General features: G+C 39.3%; 1 protein-coding gene across 3 annotated transcripts in view; it reads left to right on the top strand.

Moving 5' to 3' along the window:
• The window catches only part of LOC134628116 (band 4.1-like protein 1), a 95,267-nt gene extending 83,086 nt beyond the window's left edge, over positions 1-12,181 (top strand). For all 3 annotated transcript variants that reach the window (XM_063474788.1, XM_063474786.1, XM_063474787.1), the window contains 6 exons: positions 37-165; positions 4,182-4,241; positions 5,590-5,685; positions 6,238-6,318; positions 6,412-6,528; positions 8,643-12,181. In XM_063474788.1, the coding sequence (XP_063330858.1) occupies positions 37-165; positions 4,182-4,241; positions 5,590-5,685; positions 6,238-6,318; positions 6,412-6,528; positions 8,643-8,648 (489 nt within the window). In that variant the 3' untranslated portion in view covers positions 8,649-12,181. The remainder of the gene's footprint in view (positions 1-36; positions 166-4,181; positions 4,242-5,589; positions 5,686-6,237; positions 6,319-6,411; positions 6,529-8,642) is intronic.
• The last annotated feature ends 4,261 nt before the right edge of the window (positions 12,182-16,442 follow it).

Genomic DNA, 16,442 nt, shown 5'->3' with positions numbered 1-16,442 from the left:
TCTTTGACTGTATTGTACTGTTTGTGTTCGACGCAGCCTCCCGTGGCAAAGAAAGACCCCAACACGGTGAGCGTGGCCCACAAGCTGAAAAGAGCCGACAGCAAGACGGAGACGCACACAAATGGATCGGAAGCCCACGCCAACGTCGTTAATGTCTCTCCACAGGTAAACCGAGCGCAAAAGCAGTAGAAACAACAGCACTATAGTCTGTGTGAGGTGTCATGTATAATTTTAAAAAACCTAAACATGATCAGACAATATGATCAAAATGTGTATCCTTGATTATTGTGCGCTCTTTGTGGACCAGATTATCTGTCAACATCGAAGTCTTTTTGAGTTCAGCAAACTGCACCCAATACCGTTAAACTTCTTATACCTCTTAGTAAGAACTTGGATTGGTAATTTTCTATGGGTGTTAAAATGCTGTGTGTGTATGTAAGTATACAGGAAAACCTACCTGTAAGTTTAATGTTTCAAGCCTTATTTAATACAACATGGTGTTCATTTTATAAAAGTTACTGGGGTTCACTGAGAGCCACTAGGCATATGTGACTGGGCTTCAGAAGTCGATTACACAGTGAATTTCAGCAACCATCAGCAACTGTTTACTTATTTCTAGCGTGCTGTGATTGATGGGTGATCGCCAGCCAGTCACTATGCCAGTGTGACTTTGGCCTAAAACAACACCAAAGCCACAGCCAATAGACTGTTATCTTATGGTTAGTCCTGACTGTGTACAAAGCAGCATAATCCACCGACCTGCACCTCTAAAGTGTAAAAATCTTTGCTTTAAAATGTACAATTTTAGGGTTGTTTTTTTTTTTTACAAGAACCTCCATGCCAGTCAGCATGGAAGGTGCTGTTGGCTTTACATTTATTTATTTGCACAGCTTTAACTTATAACATGTTAGATACTGGGCTTTGGATGTGTATTTACTTTTTTTTAACTTCTTTAGGAAATGTTGGGTTGAATATGATGAGTACTTTAAATACTTATAGATGAGTGCTAAAGAATTAGGGCTACGGGACTGGCAGAAAGAGGAAATGAGGATCAGTTCCAACAGTCGCCATCAAAGTGACTCGCGATTAAGAATTTCTTATTTGTACAGAGCTTGATTAGAGGAAGAAGTGTCTTCTTTGAGCTGCAGTGACATGATGGCCATATTCCCCAGACACGGATAGAATAATAGCATCATTATGAAGTGATTAAAGTATTGACAGTGTATTAATGAGGATGATGAAAGCAGGTGCGAATCCCATTCATCTCCGGAGGCAGAGATTTGAGTGCCGGCTGGCTGTCCCACAGGAGCCTTATTAAAATGTAATCATTGCTGGGCTCTTTAGCCATTCAGCTAATAGTGTGGATGAACTCAGGCAATGATGTAGAGAGGGTGCCTTTGAAGTGCCACATCAGCATTGAGTCACATTTTCAAAGATGTCAGAGAAAGCCACAGTACAGAGTGTGCATGTATGCGTCTCAGGGAAACTGGGGACTGACGTCATTCGTGGGCAGACACAGATCCTCAGCAGTGACACTGTACAGCCAGCAGAGGGAGACATGCTTTGTCTGTTGAGCTTGGGTTCTAAACAAAAGCACAAAGGCTCAGCAGCTGTCTGCAAAGCACCGACAGAGCACTGTAGGACAATTTATTTTGCTTTCACAAACGGTTAATCACGTATAGTCATGAAAATACACCAGCAGCCTCTTTAAAGCAGAACAATAATGGAAATGAATGACACATAAAAACAAACTTGTCATTTTTCACATTTTAAAGGAATAAAAACAAATCAGTCACATGCAAAACTTTGGATATAAAGCTCTAGTTAGGACACCATCAAAATGAATGTCATTAGGGATATAAAAATATTTAAACTGATCTGCTTAGATTTTCCTGCACAACCATCTCTGGGGTTTACAGAGAAAGGTCCAAAAGAGAGAAACAGCAGTTCTCTACACAAAATTGCTTTGTTGATGTCTGATAAAAAGGGAACAATGGCTCAAATAGCCAGTCATGTGTTGTGGATGCACAACACATCAAACCTTGAAGAAGATGGGCTACAGCAGCAGAAGATCACACCAAGCACCACTCTAATCGGCTAAGAACAGGAAACTACATTTTCCAAAGGCTCACTAAAACTGGACACTAAAAGAGTGTTGCCTGGTCTGTAGGTCTGCAACATTTGCATGGCAGGGTCATAATTGAGTGTAAACCACACGAAAGCATGGCTACAACCTGCCTGGTATGAATAGTTGCTGGTGGTGGTGTGATGGCTACCGGAGTATTTTTACTGGCCATGTCCACATCTTCTGATGGCTGCATTTCAGCAGGATAGTGCACCATGCACACCAACATGACTTCATCATGAGTCTGTTGTACTCAAATGCCCTCCACAGTCACATGATCTCAATCCCATGGAACACCTTTGCGATGTGGTGGAACAGGAAATCAAGGACATGCAGCTACTGGATGATGCTGTCATGTAAATCTCTGAGGAATGTTTCTAGCACTTTCTGTGGCACAAAGAATTATTCGACGCGACTGGGAGGTTCCCGGGAAGAATGTGTTTGCTGTTCTTTTTGAACAATCTGCTAGATAAATGAATCAAATTTCGGTTTTTATTTAACCACTTGCTTCTCATGCCATCCATATATGGTGATGGAAAATATTGTCACTTTGGTGACATCAAGGACTGGGCAGCTAGCATTTAGCTGCTAGCTGATTCATGTCTGCTGGAAGACACTGTAATTTACCTGAGCTGACCTTAAAAAGGAATGAGACCTTTCAGTGAGACAATAATCTTGAACACACTAGCAATTCTACCAAGAGATGCCCTCGAATGAAGAATGAAGGCTCATGAAAAGCTCACTTTGAAGTCCCATTGAACCGTTGTACATTTAATACATTTAATAAAATCCCTCAAATATCTGGTAACTGAAGGATTTTGCAGAAGAGTGAAAAACTTCACCTTTTATACAAAAGTCCTGCACAAAATAGTTATTCTTGCTAAAATGCCAAAGCAATACTTGTTTCTGAGCACAATGCTGTACTTAAATCTATTTTTATATTACCTTTACTGTATCCATATGTACTGTTTGAGTACAGGGGTGTACAGGGGTTGGTGTTCTTATTTCTCTATATTACCTTGTATATATCCATGATGAAATGGATGCTGTCAGCACAAACACTGTTGGTTAAAGGTAAAACATGTTGACTTGGATTTGATGGAGCAGTAAATCAGCCCTCATCACTTTCTTTTTAACGAGTCAGTGTAGTGCGTCACAGAGATAAACAGCAGAACTTCACCAGCAGACACGTGTGATGTGCTTTAGATTGCTTTCACTGTATCTAATGACATAAATAAATAAAGACAGTAAGGCAGCATTAACAGCAGGTCTTTTTCACCGCAGGCTTTTTGACTCGACAGGAAAAACAGGTGAAACAAACAAATTAGAATAAATTGTCCAAACAGCAGTGACACCATGAAGCAGCTCAGTGACGGTGCTCGTTATGTTGTTTATAGCCGCTTGTCCTGTTATGACATGCCAAAATGTCTGTTGTGGAGGTCCAGCCCTGGCATTGTCATTAACTGAGGAGCAGCCTTAATTCAGCTTTTTGAATATGACCATTATGTTCCTGCTGTAGTGTCAGAATGTTTGCTGTGTGAACAGCCTCATTTCATCATATATATGTTGTCTCTATAATATACTAAAAAGATACTTTTTAGCCAAGACTTTGTTGTCTCTTTTTGTTGTTCGACTGGCAGTAGGGTCTCAAAACAACATCTTAATAAAGTATCCTGGATGCTTCATTAAGATTTCTTTGAAGCAAGAGTACTCCAGACCTTTGTACGAATGTGTTTTACATGAATTTGTGAAAAGACTCACGATGTGATTAAAAACAACCAAAATAAGTTGCACCCATGCGAGACATCAAACTGATAATCAGAAAAATCTGAATTTCATGTTCAAAATGTAAATGTGAAAAATTGAAATGTAAACTCTATGAAAAAGGAAGTAAAATCAAACTCCTCAAAGTGCAATGTTAAATCCACTACAATTAGCAGAGAACAAAACCACACTATTCTGTTTTAAATATGCACTAATGCTTCTTTGTGCGATCACAGATTGTATTTAAAAAGCTCATTAAAGACTGTTAATAAGGCCATTTCCTCTTTTTCAGAACTATGAAGTCGTCAGCCCACAGGAGGCTCCTGCTGCCGTCAAAGAAAATGGCTCTCCTGTAAGTATCTTTGATGAGGAGCAAAGGGACAGTACGTGTGTGTGTGTGTGTGTGTGTGTCCACAGTGAGAAACCCTAGCGATTTGTCCACTGATTTCCTCTCTTCTTGCGTTGAACTTTCATATCCTGCTGAATGACTGTAGAAATGAATAATGTTACACGAGGCAGCTGTTTGCAGGACCACATTCAGATTCACGTGTTTTTTTGTAATATAGTCTGTTGATTCCAACATTTACATTCTACCAGCAGTGATAGCTGTTTTTTCTTGATGCTCATTATATTTCTGTCCAAGTCAAAGTCCTGAAAATGCTGGACTTAGAGTTTTGCTTGATGTTTTAAATATGTGGCCAAGTACTAAAACAACTACTCAAGGCTGTGTGACCAATCAGCATGTCTCACTTGATGTGATGAAACGAACCCTTATTATTACATTTAAGCGTTATGCTAAATTGTTTAAACAGACATTTCAAAGATGGCTAAGTTCTGTAGGCGGTGTAAATGAAGAGAGACAGAGAGTAATTGACACATACACAGATATATTTCAAATCGGGGTGCCCTCCACTCCCCTGGTTTGTTAACACCATCCTGGCTGTGTGTACTCTATGTGTGGTCATCGTCCAGCTGAGATAGAAACTGACTGAAATACCACATGACACGCATGGCTGGCTAAAAACATTAGTGTTCATTAATAGAAATAACAGTTGTGTTCAGTAACAGTTGGCATAAAAAATGTTATCAGTGACCAATTTTCTGGCTCTTATTTTGAAAGTTCAGTTGTTGCTAATCGGTTACCACTGACACATCCCATCTCGTGCTTTCTTACTGGTGTGGCTACAGCTAGCAACTTTCTGCTCTGGAAATCTAATTGCTGGAGTACCTGCAGCAGGTGCAGCGGCGTTGCAGAGCAGAACAAGGACTGCCGTTGCCAACTGTTATTCAAGAAAATGGAGCTGATTTTTGTTGTTATGCACAGTCCACTATGATGAGACTCACTGGTTTATTAGGCGCAAAGCTACAAAGAATGTACTTCTATGGGAAATCATTACAAGAACAGCTGTTAGTGAATATATTTTTTTTGATAACGCAGAGAAAGCAAATTGTTGCTGCACACATCAGCATTGTCAGTGGCTTGTATTATTACCAACAGCTGATAAAGAGAGTTTTGTTGACCAGGGCATCTGGTGCACAGAAACTCTGATAACGGTTAACAGATTTCAGATCTTTGATTTACATCCCAGGAGGCCGAGACCCCCCAAGGCTGGCAGAGCGGTACACGTTGTGTCCGAGCATGTTTTTGCCGTTGGCTCCGTCTATTTGTGTATAACTGCTCTCTAATGACTGTGCTGCAGGTAAAAGCCAGCACCCAGGGGAGAGAGTCTGTTGTGTCCCCGCTGACCATCACTGCTGAGAACGTTACCTCAGCAACCACGACACAAGTTACCAAGGTAACACTTCATGAGTTCCTATGGTTACAGTTTGATGGCCGAAGCATTAGGTCAGCGCCATCACATCTTTGTCTGTGTTACCCGTCCTTATAGATGCATTGGAGTGGAAGATCAAATATATTTTATTTTCCTAACTTCTTAACTTCTTAATTAATAACAGGAAACTGTATTTAATATGTTAACAATATATTTTCATAAGGTGATCGACTCTGATAGGCTTTACATGAATACTAATAGTACAAATCATTATTCCCTGCAGCTCTATTAGGACTGAATTACTGTTAGACAACATGATTCAGTGTGTTTCCACGTTATCAAGACTTTTAGTGCATAAAGACACGTTTAGTTTTACAGGACGCCAGTTTCATATCACTTAACAGTTAAAAAAGCTAAGTCTCACACTAAATAAACTGAATGGATCTGTGTAAATTGGAGAGAGATTTTTGGAAGGAGGACATGGATAAAATCGACTACAATAACAACACACTGCTGCTTTTTCTTGTGTGTCATTTTATATGATTCATTAAATTTCATTCTTTCTTTATTCAACAGACTGTGAAAGGAGGCTACTCAGAGACCAGGATCGAGAAGAGGATTATAATCACGGGAGATGATGATGTGGACCAACATCAGGTGAGAGACACTGTTCACAGAAACCCTCGCAAAGCAATAGGAGTTCGGATGAGAGGGTTACGACACAGGTGTTGATGGTTTTTATGTCCCCAGGCACTTGCCATGGCAATCCAAGAGGCAAAGCAGCAGCATCCTGACATGCTGGTGACAAAAGCAGTGGTTATCAGGGAAACAGAGTCGCCCACTGAGGAGCTACAACAGAAAGCAGAGGTAAATATCTCTTGTTACAAGAACTCTGTACTTTTTAAGGATTACTTCAAGCACTTGACAGGCACAGAGCCTCTGCTTAGACTCAAGGTTTTTTGTTGGAAAGTTAACCAAATGATTACAAAACACAGAACAAGTACAGAGGGCCACTAAGGTGCAAAGCTAATCCAAAGAAATGCAAAACAATTATAAACAGTTGGGAAATGACTGCCGAGAGAAATAAAGCAACTAGACATCAAAATGAGATACAAAATGACTACAAAGGAGATAACAGAGGATTACAGAGGGATGCCAAATGACAATAACTATATATTAAAAAATTATTGTAAAGATGTAACGGGACTATAGAAGGATGAAAAATTACCTTAAAGAAATGCCAAGTACCTACATAAAAATGCAACTACAGATTCAGACCAAATGACCAAGAAGATACAAAGTGGTTTAGACTTGCCAAAGATGCACACAGATTACAAAGGAGAAATGAAAACAAAATGATGCAAAACTGTTCCAAATTACTATAGAGAATAAAATTCAAAGCACTGTTAAAATAACTAAAAAGAGACGCCAAAACACTACAAACGGAGGCAGGAAGTTAGAAATGTAAGATGCAAATATGACAGAAAGACACATAAAGTGATATGAAGTGATTCAAAATGACAAAAAAGAGTGAAAATGGCTATAATGAGACGACAAAGCTCTTCTACTGTTGCAGAAAAATCTACCAAAAAATGCAAAAGTACTACAAAGGGATGCAAAATATGCACAAAAAGATATACAAAGACATAAATTAAATGCTAAATGATGTGCATAATAACCATGAGTAACACAGGGATGCAAAATGTCAACCAACAGAAAGAAAGATATTACATACAGATACAAAACATCAAACTATACAATAAATATTAATTGAGAAGAAAAGAGTAATAAACCCGACGCCTACAAAAGATGCAGAACATTATCAAACAAATGGAACTAGAATAGATACAAAAAGAAAGCAAAATAGCTAAAATGAGATGAAAATGTACCTCCAGCCTCTTCCAGGAATCACTTTTATCACTTCTGAGTATGTTAACCCTGAGATGATGGAATCTCAGCTTTTCTGGCTCAGCAAACAGGTCAGAGTACTGAGTCCTAAAACAGATAAGGATTAAAGATTCAAACCAGATCAGCTCCACATCCAGTTGGGCTGTTATTTGCCAGTTCATCCTGTCTGGGTCTGTTTGGATCTCTTCATAGTGGGTTATTTGGTCCCAACATGATCTGTATTCCTTATGGAAAATGGCCCATCCTCCGAAAACTATACTAAAATATTGCCTGTCCTGTTTTTTGTTGTTGTTGTTGTTGTTGTTAAATTTGATACTATTATTTAACTCTTGGTATTTATGGCTGTGCTATACAGATGGGAGGCATCATCTATCAGTGAAGGCTGATATTAGATGAAGTTATAAATGGTTATACTGGGGAACACTAAAGTAGATTATTTTCTGTCAAACTCATAGAATATTTCTGCCATGACTGGATAAAATTACTTAATAAATGCTATGGTGAATCCTGGTATTGTAGCGCCATTGATAATGGTGTTCTTTCTCTACTCACGTGGACTGAGGGTGATTGAACTCAGAGCTGACTGAAGTAACACTGATCAGCTGTTCTGGAACCAAAAAAGTCAGTTTGTAAAACGTTCTCCGTGGGAAAAGGGCTCAGCTCTCTGTGGGATGTAGTGAGATACAAAACCATTATAAAGACATCTTAAATGAACAAAAAGGAGAGACGAATCCTACAAAGATGCAAAATTAGTGTATTAATGTAGAGTGACTACACATAGCACAAAAAATGCAAAACAACTACAAAGAGGTCCTAAATGACCACAAATGAGAAAAACGACTATAAATGTAAAATTGATATGTGCAGACATAAAACGAGGGATGCAAAATGAGTACAAAGAGAAATGGCCACAAAGGTGCAGAATTACTTCAAAGCAATGCAACTCAGTGGCAGACAGACCCCAAAATGACTAAAAAGAAAAGAAAAAGGAGCAGAAAGAGAAGAAAAACAGATTTATACATGCTCACGAGCATGAAACATCTTTTTATGTATGTGTTGTCATGTGGTTGCAGTCCTGATTGAACATGGTGGCTCCTGAGACGGGGGACAGGAGAGGATCCTCCAGCTGTGTGTCTCCTGCCCCGCCCTGCAGTATGCCACCAACCCGATAAGAGGACTTTCTACCCCACTGTGTACACACCAACACGACAACAGACTGCGTTCCACGAAGCAGTAGACCTCCACTCCTTTCCCTTTAGACGTACCAACTGTGACTGGCCTCTGATCCGACCCGGCCTCCCATCCCGTCCCGGCCGATCCCAGCCCTCCACCCTCTAGTGGAAAGAGGAAAAATCTTCGATTGGAAGATTTCACACATTTCTTCCATATTATTTAATGTAACATGTTTTGGCTCGTTTGAACCAGTGAGGTGTCACCTCTCACAGTTTGTGTTTAAGGGTCACACGTCTACCCCGTGCTGCTGTTATTATTAGAGAAAAGGAGGGGTGGGAGAAAGTATGGGGACAATGCTGGTAGTATGGGTAGGGATGGGGAGGTGCCAAAGTGGCAAGAGCCAGCCTTTTTTGCTTGTTGGCCATCTCCTAGCCATGCCACCTTCAGTATAATCAACTGCTGTCTTATTAGCTTTTTACATTTTTATCTATAGAGGATCTAATTTATGTTCAGTGTTTGCTTGTTTATGAAATATGTATAATATCAGAAGATTATAATCTGCATGATTCAATTAAAAATAGCAGGGGGAATGAAAACAAAACAAAAATACACACATGAATATGTCCGCCTTTGGAAGCCCGGAGAAGTGGGAATGAGGACCGTTGAGAAAGTGTAAAATACATGAGGCCAATGAATGGTGGACAGACTGTACTAACTGTTCAGAGGACAGCTGGAACTGGTCCCAGTCTTCAACACACAAGCATCACTGTCCTCGTCCAGCTTCACTGTTATTGTTTTGCTGTCAGCTCACCACCAACACAAAGAGATGCTGGTCACAGTTTTAGGGTTTTCAGAGGAAATTTTAAATATAAATAATATTCTATTTGTGATATATATTTACTTCTTTTTTCCTTACTTGCTTTACTGACTTCCATTGGGAAGCAGAGTTTGTTTGACACTCTTGTGTTTTTGGACATTTCAGCCTTTATGTGTGAACATGCTGTAAATTCTCCCTGACAGAGCTGTAATCAGCTGGCTCCAAACTAAGAGCCGGTTTTCCAGATTGTAAAGTTGGGCTGCAAAATGTCAATGTTGACATCACAGCCACCAGCTGTGATTTACTAATGTTGGCCACGTTTAAAGAGCATAACAAGCCCAAACTACAAAATCGACGTTAGCAGTAAAAAATAAAGTAAAAAATATTAATAGCGTTAGCAATGCACATATTATAACAGCATAAATATTCATGTAATTGCTCTTTTTTGTGTATTTGTACAGTTATAGTTAGACTTTTGTCATCTCTGTACTTTGTACTTTGACTTTCTTTTTTGCAAAAAAATCACTACTCTGACTTAACAGCTATGGTAAAATTTAAACAATAGCATTATTGCTATCATCATTAAACTGTCAAAAACTTTTTTTACTTATTGAGATAATATTGCTATCGAGATTTTTTTTTACCCCAATAATTATGATATGGCGACATGATGACAGTCTTATCTGTCTAGTTTCACGTTTAGACATCTGTGATAATGAACGTGTTAGCATTTAAGCAAACAGCCAGATTAGCACGAATTAGCATTTATTTGTAGCTCTTTTTCTACCAAGCTAATAATTCAATTCCATTACTTAATCGCTGTCGGCACTCTTATAGTGCTGGTATGATTTGTTTCTTCTTTTTTTTTTCTTCAGGGATTTTGTTTTGCTGTAAAATTCTTCACTTTGCTAACTTTGCTAACCTACCTGCAGGCTCATGTTTAGACGGTAGCAGCGCGAGGATTTATTAAAAGCAGCGTAAACCATGCTGTAAAAAGGTGTAAGAGTGAACCAAAACAGTGAGCTGAAAGGGGCTAACATGCTAAGGAAACTACAGAGTCAGTTTTTTCTTTTGATTAGCTTGTTATATAAAACCACTCATCATAGCAGCTCTTTAAATAGCGACTGGTTCTTGGATTGTGCACGCATGTTTGCAGACACAGCCTGAAGAGTTCAAGACACAAGATTAACAAGGGTACTTTTTCTCTCTCATTTTTTTGTTTTGTTTTCAGGTTAACTTTTTGAAGTTGTGGTTTATGAGTTTGTATTTATAGGAGTGGTCAAAGTGAGCTCCTCCCTGTTTCGCATCACAGACAAAGCGTATAGTATGTCATGCGTTAAGTGGCCTCCACCCACACAGCGTGCTGGTTGTCTCATATTGTATATCCATCGATTCTGGGTGACCTTTAATACTATACTATGCATCAGCTATCAAACATACAAATCCCTCTAATGGAGCCCGACCCGTGTTAGCCTGTGTCCCCGCTGTCACTGTTAACTTTTCGTGCTACTGTTACCTGAAGCAGTGAAGCGCACTGCTTGTGAGATTTGCAATAAGCAGACATTCTTCTTATTCTGTGTCCTCTAAAGGGAGAAAACTGTGAACTGTCGTGTGTATCAAAGCGTAACCAAAACCAACAACACGGAGTTGTAAAATGACATTCGAAGGAATCTTTCCAACACTTGTGACCATGGCTTTGTTGCCCTCTTCATCTAATCCTCCCTTTGCCCTGATTTGAACCTGTTGACCTGCTGTTGGTGGTGTCTGTGGAAAACAGGAGAAAACTGATGATTTGTATATTCTGTTTTGCTCTGTTTTATTTTACCTGGTCATATGACACTGGACTGTTGAGAAGGCACTTGCTTGCAATGATTTGCAGCACATGTACTGTAACCTGCTGGGGGGAAAAGCCTGTCTTTGCTGTAGGTTTGGACACACTACTGATGGAAAAGAAACAACTGTAGGCATCGGGAGAGAAGCTGTGTAATGAGGTGGCGAGTTGGAGGATGGAGGACCTGTATTTATATATAAATATCTGTACTTCTGTGTATTAGCCTGTACACTTTGTAGAAACTGACAGGAGCAGAGATGTGTTTTTAGGTGAGGGACGAGGCAGTAAGTAGAACCCGAAGGACAGCGGTGCAATAGAAATGTCACACGAATGGGTGCCTTATGTTAAGAGCCGCGGGAGCAATTATCAGTGCGCGCCTGAAAGTGCTCTTAATCACCACGAGGCAGATGGAGGAACGACCTCTCCTCTCCACCCAAGGTGAAGAGGAGCTGTCTTGAAAGCGAATTACTGTCTTGTAAAGAATATGACTTTGAAGGCAGCGAGAAAAGGAGTCTCTCTGAATCTGAAATGTTGGTCCTCAACGAGATGACGAACGTTTTTGGCCCCATTAACTTTAGAAAACCAGCACAGTATGGATCACGGATGTGAGGTTTTTTTCCCCTCTGTGAAGACCATCAAACTGCTCTGCTGTAAAGCCTCCACCTCCAAGTCTCCACTGCCTTTTGCTCTACATCCCCCTAGTGCTTGGTGGTGTGTATTTGCTGTATTTGCATTCAGTCTAAATGGAAAAAAACATACATGCATAAATAAATGTCTCAGTATGATTCAAACACTGTCTCTGATTCTGTAATGAAGGGAGAGGGATTTCTTTTTGGAACTTGAGGAAATGTTTGGTTTGTTCTTCCCCTTCTGTTACTTGAATATTTCCATACATTTACAATTCAGCTTGTGAAATAAAGGGCTTCTTTTGTAACACCAGAGTAGTGAAGGATTCTTGCTGGAGTGAATATGATGGAAACAGCCTTGGTCTGTATTGCCATCTTGTGGCCACATTCAGTACATGCAGAAAAAGTGGGCTGCAGTGGGTTTCTGGGTGCTCTTAGTGCCACCTAGTGGATTTCTGAAACCAAAGAACCATGCTCAACATTTTCACTGAACTTCAAAAATCACTTGGTACTTCACACAGAATACAATCAGGTTATATTAGCCTGCGAAACACCTGCATGATGTCTTCATATTGTTTACAAGTCATAATAGTTTTGCCTTTGCTGGTATGGAAAGCCAGTTAAGTCAAAATACTTCTTTTTCCTTTTCCCTACATACAGTCTCATTGCACAGATTGTTTTTTTTTCTAATTGCCCATGATGGGTAGATAACTATGGCTGTGTCCCAGTTTTATTATTTATTTATTTATTTATTTCGCTCTGGCTTTTCCCATACCAGAGTCTATCACTGCTGCTACAGAAATCCACTTATGTCTTAATTCACCCCCTTGATTTTTTTTTTACCAGATGCACATTTATAATAAGGTTTCATTGCAGGTCTTGATTAATCAGTACCGTATCACCCCAATAGAGCACGTTGCTGTCAGACTGTTGGCTTACTTGTGGTTCCTATGGTATTTAAAAGTAGGATGGGAGGCGGAGCCTCCACCTTTCAGTGGTTTTTATACACGACTCTGCATTTAATAATTAGTTATTATTAGTCTCTGGCTCTTTTCTACAGCGTGTCTTTATCCTGTCTTCCTCCCCTAACCCCCAGCTGGTCACAACAGATGGCCGCCCCTCTGCTGGAGGTTTCCTGTTAAAAGGGAATTTTTCCTTCCCACTTTCATCAAGTGCTCGCGCATTACCGCTGTTTGATTGTTGGGGTTTTCACTGTATTATTGGAGGGTATTTACCTTCAATATTTAATATAAAGCAACTTGAGGAGACTTTTTTTGTTATTAAGGGCTAATATGATTAGAATTGGAATTGAAGTGACAATAACATGTTGGATAATGGGAATTGAAGGATCTAGGTCTGCACAGTTTACTCAAAATAAATAACGAATGAATAATGGATACCGCTTAGAGCTATGTCAGTGCTGCTAGAAGGTGAAATCAATTTGTCCATGTAAAGTATGTCAAGAATAACTATTATGCAGTCCTCTACAAAATACATATTTATTTGTCACTGGTATTTGATTGGTGCAGTGGTTAGCAGGAAGGCTAAACAGTCAAGGTCACCTGGTGCCTTTGGGGACTCTGGCTTCCTCCTACACTCCAAAGTCAGGTTAAGTGGTGATTCTGTCCATATGTGTGGATATAAGGGTGTGTGATTGTGTGGTTGGCTGTCTCTCTCTGTTAGGCCTGCAATGCACTGATGATCTGACTGAGGCATACTCCACCTCCTGCTCCATGTTTCTGAGCTGGCATCCTTAATATTGGATAAGCAGCTAGAGGTAATAGATTAATAGTGTTTGATAATGCCTGAAAGAATTTCACAAATAAAGTAATAGCTATTCCTATTAGTGATATATCTTATAAAGTGGGTAACACAAAACAGCAGAAGGCAGAGCCTTGGCAACTGTGCAACACTGATATAAAAATATTTGAACTAGGAGGAAAAAATAAAATTTTTCCAGCATGATTCAGTACATTCATCTATCCAGCTATTTTCACAGCTGCTGGTCCTTCTAGGGTGGCCTGAAACTAACATAAGACAGACTCACCCTCCATTACTGGAATAAAAGTCCTAAAATCTGGTATGATCTAAGGCAGTGATACCTTTGTATTCATCACAGATACAGACAATATACGGAAGAATGCACACTGGACCTTTGACGGATCTGTTGTTGACACATCTCTGTAAACGAACAAGACTGGACGCTGAAAAAGCCCAACTTTGGATGTCCATCCATGAAACATTTACACAATATTCTAATATTTAATCCACTGAAAGTCTTTTCCCCAATCTCTTTGCATATTAACTTTGTCTTTGATGTATCCAGTTTTGAGATACTGTATATTAATGCACCAAAGCTAGATATCGGACGTTTGAAATCCTTCACTATGCACAAACCAGATAGTTGATGAATACTGGAGTACTTATTTATAAATCTCAAAAATTCATGTGACATATATTGCTAATTTAGATTTGCGTGCACTCACCTTCTCAGGAAGACCAGCAAAATCCTGTTTGGATAGGCTGACCTCTAAAACACCCAGATTTAATGTGCTGCAATCATTCAGTTGAACAATTTTGTATATTATATTATTTAAAGGGCCAGGGCCCAATTCACACATACAGTCTACAGTTTGTGTTTCTGGTTATTTCTCCACATGAGATATGAGACATTTCATGTTTTCCCTTTCTGAGATATAAAGAGAAGAGGGTTTGGATGGCAGAATTCCTTCATCATTCTTGTTTTTAGACTGTTTGTCCAAGGATATATATAAACACACATATGCACGATCTCTGGACACTTTATTAGTTACACTTGCTAGTATCGAGTTAGACCCCCTTTTGCCTTTAGAACTGTCTTAATTCTTTGAACAAGTTGCTGGAAACATTCCTCAGAAATTTTGCTCCATCATGACAGCATCACACAAGTGCTGCAGATTTGTCATTTGTGTAATTGTTTTTGTTATTTAGCAAAAACCTACATTTCTTTCTTTTCCCCCTCCTACCTAGACTGGTTAACAGTCCATTACAGGGCTATCACAGTTACACATTCATTCATGGCTACACATTCAGCCTTATCACAGTCACCAGTTAAGCTACAGCCACACTAGGGAAAACAGTGGTTGGAGACCATGGCATGACTAAAATTACTGCTGTGCCATGGACACTTTCAGTCAGCTGCTGTCACCCATAGGTTGAGGGTCTTGCACGGTCAACCTCTGGTCAACCAGTCGGTTACTGCAGGTAACCGACTGGAAAAGAATTCAGTGCAATCACTGGACAGCCACTGATTTTACATAGTTGTGAGCAGTGTTGGTCAAGTTACTTGAAAAAAGTAATCAGTAACTAATTACTGATTACTTCCCCAAAAAGGTAATCCTGTTACTTTAATGATTACTTATTTTCAAAAGTAATTAATTACTTAGTTACTTAGTTACTTTTTAAAAACGATTTACAACCTGAATAGGTGATAAAGCAATAGATCTTTCAACCTAATTCTATTTTTTCTGCATAATCCATCATATAAAATGTAATCAAATGGAAAAGTCTCTTTTTAAAACTTGTTTTATTAGTTTTAATCTTTTAACTTTATGCATCAAGCAAAAATTAAATTATATGCAACATTCTCTGACTGGAAGAAATTTGTTTAACATTTAAACCTATTTTCTGCACATTCCAGCACATAAAATAAAATATTTTTTGTGTTTAAACTTTCAAATAAATGCAAGTGAAACACAGCAGCAAATAAATAAAATCAAAGACTAGCGGTTCTGTTGCTCTATTTTCACCTGAATAGCAGGCGGATGTTTGCCCTGGTGCAGGTGTGCCGCAGCGGTCAGTGGAAGAATCCGCGAGTTTGTCTGTGAATTTCCCATTCCGTGGTAGCGTACTCGGTGCTTGCTCGGAAGTTTAGGGGTTTTTTCGCTGTAAAAAGAAGTTTTCTTCCCACGCAGTGAACAGCGGACGCTAATGTTTTTGTCACTTTTTACGGAATCAAACTCAAAGTAATGTCAGTACTTCCACGCTTTAAACGCTGCACGGTCATACTCTCTCCGCACTCCTTATATTATCCATTGTTGATCTGCACACAGCTGTTGCCACGAACGTCGCACTCATTCGTTAATATTTCTGTTACAGTCCAGAGTTTTAAAAATTAGTCTGGGCAGGGATGAAGAGGCAGATAGAGATCTGAGAATATTCAGGCAAAACAAAAAATCTGCTTAAAGATAAAAATGCAGCTATTTGCATGGAAGAAGGCACTTCTCAAGAGAAAATCGACAGAGATAAAAACACATTCTGAGCTAAGGAATATCTGAAAAGAGAGACTGATTGCTAAATATGGAGATCTAAAATTCCTGTGCTTCTTCTCCAGATTATTAGTATTAATGATGAGTGCTATTGGCACATTCTGTCATAGTTGTAGTGT

This window comes from Pelmatolapia mariae, linkage group LG5, assembly GCF_036321145.2.
Source record: "Pelmatolapia mariae isolate MD_Pm_ZW linkage group LG5, Pm_UMD_F_2, whole genome shotgun sequence".
NCBI classification, from domain to species: Eukaryota; Metazoa; Chordata; class Actinopteri; order Cichliformes; family Cichlidae; genus Pelmatolapia; species Pelmatolapia mariae.
This window is presented reverse-complemented; position numbering and strand designations above follow the sequence as displayed.